The sequence below is a fragment of the Chrysochloris asiatica genome, unplaced genomic scaffold (genome assembly GCF_000296735.1).
Source record: "Chrysochloris asiatica unplaced genomic scaffold, ChrAsi1.0 scaffold00168, whole genome shotgun sequence".
Taxonomy (NCBI): Eukaryota; Metazoa; Chordata; class Mammalia; order Afrosoricida; family Chrysochloridae; genus Chrysochloris; species Chrysochloris asiatica.
The window spans coordinates 224,922-229,872 of record NW_006408686.1 but is presented as its reverse complement, the minus strand read 5'-3'; the positions used below and the strand labels follow the sequence as shown (position 1 = coordinate 229,872).

The window sequence follows — 4,951 nt, the reverse complement described above, 5'->3', positions numbered from 1 at the left end:
CTTTCTCCCGCGGAGCAGCTGGTAGTTTCGAACCGCTGACCTTAAGGTTCGCAGCCCGATTCGTAACCACTACGCTACCAGAGCTCCTTTGTGGGCTTTATACAGCCCACGAACTCATTTGGTTTGGCTTTGTCAAGGCAACTGCAGGACCAGCCATCCTATTATGTACAGGGCTATTTTTAAGTTGATCATTTTGTATGGCCTGCAAATGATGTTCTAAATATCCAGCTGGCCTTTGGCAGAAAATATAGTTTTCCCCACTCCTTTGATAGATGGTAAATAGATGATATATTCATACATTAGGTTAAGGCATGTGAACTCTGTTACTTAATACTTTTGATCTACAAACAAAAAGTTATTTTATATCCTAAAAGATCGATATATGAAGGGACTTCAAAAAGGTCATGGAAAAATGGAATGAAAGATAGTAGAATTTTTCCACAAATTTTTTGAAGCCCCCTCATCTATTGATTAGATTCTTAGGTCAGAAACTCTCTCTCTCTCGCTCTCTCTTTTTTGTTTTTGTTTTTTTTTTTTTTTAGGTCTCAGGGCCTCTTTACGTTCTTAAAAATGATTGAAGATCCCAAAAGTTTTTGTTGATAGGGATTATATTTATTGATACAGTAGTCCTCGATTTACAATGTATTCAAGTTATGACAAACCATACTAATTGCAGTTTTGTTTTGTTATATCTTATCATTAGTGGTGGGAGAAAGATGTGGCAATCTGCTTCCGTAAAAATGTATAGCCTTGCAAGCCGTATGAAGCAATTCGAGTCTGTCCTGTAGAGTTGCTATGAGTTGGAATTAACTGAACAGAACTGAAGTGGGTTTGGGTGGGTTTTCATTAGTAATGTGTACTTACATATAACATTACAGTATGTGATTTACTGATATCATTCTATCCATCCATTTCTATGTAATATTTCCAACCACCCCCCAAAACAAATAAAGCTGAAATTTATAAAGATACTGATAATAAAAGGCAATAATAATGAAAACTAAAAAAAGAGAGAGAGAGATTCAAGACTTAATATCAAAACCAACTTATATGATGGAGTTGTTGGTGTGGAATCCTGTTGTAAATCAGGTACTTCCTGTATTTACCATATTGGAAATGAAAACTTAGACAACTTTAAAATACATACTAACTTTCATTTAAAAATAGCAATCATTTGTTAGTGTAAATAATATGTTTTTATTAGAATAACTATATTTCCAAAAATTGTATAAAGAAAAGTGGCGTTGTTTTACATTTTTGCAAATCTCTTTACTGTCCACCTTAGTAGAATCCTCATGGCTGGATTCTCATAGCTGCTCTGGCTTTCAATCTTTTACGATATCTCACGTCACGCATCCCTGGGTAGCACCAGTGTATACTCATGAGAGAATGTGAAAGACAAAGAAAAACAGTACTATGAAAATGGAGTCCTGGTGTGGCACTGTAGGATAAGCACTGGACAGTTAACTGCAAGGTCCATGATCCCAAATCTACCAGCCGCCACTCCTTGGAAACCCTATACAGGGTTGCTATGAGTTGCAACTGACTTGACAGTACTTAATAACAACACTAGGAACATGGTTTTGACCTCATTGTCATTAGTTGCCATTGAGGTAGCGTAATTCATTGGTGACCCTAGGCACTATGGGATCAGACCATTGTGATCCATTAGGGTTTCTATTAGCTGTGATTTGGAAGTCGATTGCCAGACCTTTCCTCCTAGTCTACCTTAAACTAGAAGTTCTGCCGAACCCTGTTGAGCAGCACCGTTACATTGGCCTGGAATACAACCCGAGTCTTCTGCATGGAGAGAGAGAATTCTGCCACAACCACCACCACTGTCCCCCTTTGATGTTTTGGACTCTGACAGGGTCTTGGAGACACCTCAAGGTTTTCTGGACCACTTTGAGAACCACTTACAGGTGGAGCTTGGCTGTATGGGTGCCCAGCAGAGGGAGAAACAGCATTCTACAGAGTAACGGGTTCTGGTGGCACAGTGCATTTAGTGTTGGGCTGCACACTGCGAAGTTGACTGTTCAAACCCACTAGCAGCTGTCTGTTCCCGTAAAGATTTACAGTCTCAGAAACCCTATGGTGCAGTTATACTTTATCCTGTCGAGTTGCTACCAGTTAGAATGAACTTGATGTGGGTTTGGAGGAGTCTTGGTAACACAGTGGCTAGCGCTCAGCTGTTAACCAAATGGTGGGCAGTTGGAGCCCACTAGCCGCTCCACAGGACAGAGATAGGGCGGTCTGCTTCCACAAAGACCGTTGTTGTTAGGAGTGTGTTCCGACTCCTAGCAACCCTTTGCCCAACAGAATGAGACAGTCCAGTTCTGATCCAGCCTCACAATTGTTCCCTTTGAGTTCTTTGTTGGAGCCACTGTGTCAATCCATCTCATGAGGGTCTTCTTCTTCTTTTTTGCTGGCCCTCCACTTTACCAAGCATGATGTCCTTCTCCAGGGACTGATGATCCCTCCTGATAACATGTTCCAAGTATGAGAGATAAAGTCTTGTCATCCCGGCTTCTAAGGAACCTTCTGGCTGTTCTTTTTCCAACAAAGATTTGTTTGTTCTTCTGGCAGTCCATGGTACTTTCAATGTTCTTCTCCAATACCATAACTCAAGTGCATTGAATCTTCTACGGTCTTTCTAATTCATTGTCCAACTTTTACATGCAGATGAAGCAATTGAAAATGCCTTGACTTGGGTGAGGCGCATCTTAGTCCTTAAAGTGACATCTTTGTTCTTGAACACTTTAAAGAGGTTTTTTTTTTGTTGTTGTTGCCAAAGACCATAAAAATTACAACCTTGGAAAGCCTACTCTGGGCTGTTCTGTTCTGTCCTATAGAGTGGCAATGCACAGAATCAACTTCATGGCAATGGGTTCGGATTTGGTTCTGTGTCTACACAAAGAGTTTGAGGATAGAAGGGGACAGTAGAAAAAGGCAAGACAGACAGACAGATGGACACCAGCAACTCTTCACTGACCCCTCGCCATCTCTCTTTCTCTCCCTGCAGGTCTATTCCCCGGTGACTCCAGTGCCCACCATGGCCCCCCTAAACTCCTACATGACCTTGAACCCTCTGAGCAGTCCCTACCCCCCAGGGGGGCTTCCTGCATCTCCACTGCCCTCTGGACCCCTAGCACCCCCAGCACCCTCAGCTCCCCTGGGACCCACCTTCTCAGGCCTGGGTGCCAACAGCAGTGGGAACAACAGCTCAGGGTATGGGAACCCAGGCCTGGGGCTGGTGCATGGGAAGGAGATGCAGAAAGGGTACCGGCGGCCCCTGGCCCATGCCAAGCCACCGTATTCCTACATCTCGCTCATCACCATGGCCATCCAGCAGGCGCCTGGCAAGATGCTGACGCTGAGCGAGATCTACCAATGGATCATGGACCTCTTTCCCTACTACCGAGAGAACCAGCAGCGCTGGCAGAACTCCATCCGCCACTCGCTTTCCTTCAACGACTGCTTTGTCAAGGTGGCACGCTCCCCGGACAAGCCGGGCAAGGGCTCCTACTGGGCCCTGCACCCCAGCTCAGGGAATATGTTCGAGAACGGCTGCTACCTGCGTCGCCAGAAGCGCTTCAAGTTGGAGGAGAAGGTGAAGAAAGGAGGCAGTGGGACCTCCACCTCCAGGAATGGCACGGGTTCTACAGCTGCCACCACCACCACCACCACCACCACCGCTGCTGCCACCATTGCCTCCCCACCAGCCCAGCCCCAGCCTCCACCCCCTGAACCCGAGGCCCAGGGTGGGGAAGACGTGGGGGCTCTGGACTGTGGCTCACCTACTTCTTCCACACCTTACTTCACTGGCCTTGAGCTCCCAGGGGAGCTGAAGTTGGATGCGCCTTACAACTTTAATCACCCTTTCTCCATCAACAACCTGATGTCAGAACAGACACCTGCACCTCCCAAACTAGACGTGGGATTTGGGGGCTATGGGGCTGAAAGTGGGGAGCCTGGGGTCTACTACCAGAGCCTCTATTCCCGTTCTCTGCTCAACGCATCCTAGCAGGGGAGGTTGGAGCATGGTGGGTGGGATTTGGCTGTTGATCACACACCATCAGGCTCTCGAGGTCTGATCCTCCAGGTGGACAATTTGCTTATCCAACCAGTTAACATCTTGGTTGGTCTATTGCTAGCTCTAATGACTGCCGTCTCTGAGGACATCCTGTTGATTCACTAGGTACTGTGATGACAGCCATCATCGCCATCTTGGTTGGCTCACTGGGTACCATGAAGACCGACATGCTGATTGAATTTGGTTGATCCATTGGGTGCTTTGATGGCTACCATATGAGGTGACATCTTGGTTGGTCCTTTGGGTGCTGTGATGGCCATCTTTTTGGCTGACCCTTTGGATGTGATGGTGATAACCATTTCAATGACATCTTCTTTGTTTGACCCATTGGGTGCTGTGATTGCTTCTTTCTTGGTGGACATCTTGGCACAGTAGTTGTTAAATTGGCCGCCATCTTGCATAATATCTCTTTTGGCCCATTGGACACTATGATTGGCTGCCATACTGGCTAGCTGACATATAGTAGACTATTATGCACCATGATCGTCACCACAGTCCCTGAGTTGGTGATGCTGTTACTGTCTCTTTGGTGTGGGCTAGATGGGGGCCAGAGATGGGAATACTCCTTGGCTTTCTCTGGAGCCCATTCTCTTCCTCTGGTTCAGGAGAAAACAGAAAGGGCTGGTTGGGGAGTGGGGAATTTCTACTGAAGTTTGGCTCTTGCCTGGGAAGCGGGATATACTGGTTGTGTTTGACCATTAAAGGCGTGATTCTGCCTTTCTGCATGTCTCTTTTCCTTGGCACATGGACCCTAAGGGTCTTAAACACCTGAATTTCTGTTCCTTTGTCCCCTTTCCTTCCTGCCCCTAAGTGCTCTGGGGGAAGGGGTGGGAGAGGCATGGACCTGACCTTTGGCTC

At 46.3% G+C, this 4,951-nt stretch overlaps 1 protein-coding gene across 1 annotated transcript in view; it reads left to right on the top strand.

Moving 5' to 3' along the window:
- Positions 1–4,075, top strand: part of FOXA3 (forkhead box A3) — a 15,585-nt gene extending 11,510 nt beyond the window's left edge. The window contains exon 2 of the mRNA XM_006871322.1: positions 3,023–4,075. Coding sequence (XP_006871384.1) covers positions 3,023–4,024 — 1,002 coding nt within the window. The 3' untranslated portion in view covers positions 4,025–4,075. The remainder of the gene's footprint in view (positions 1–3,022) is intronic.
- Positions 4,076–4,951: the final 876 nt, after the last annotated feature.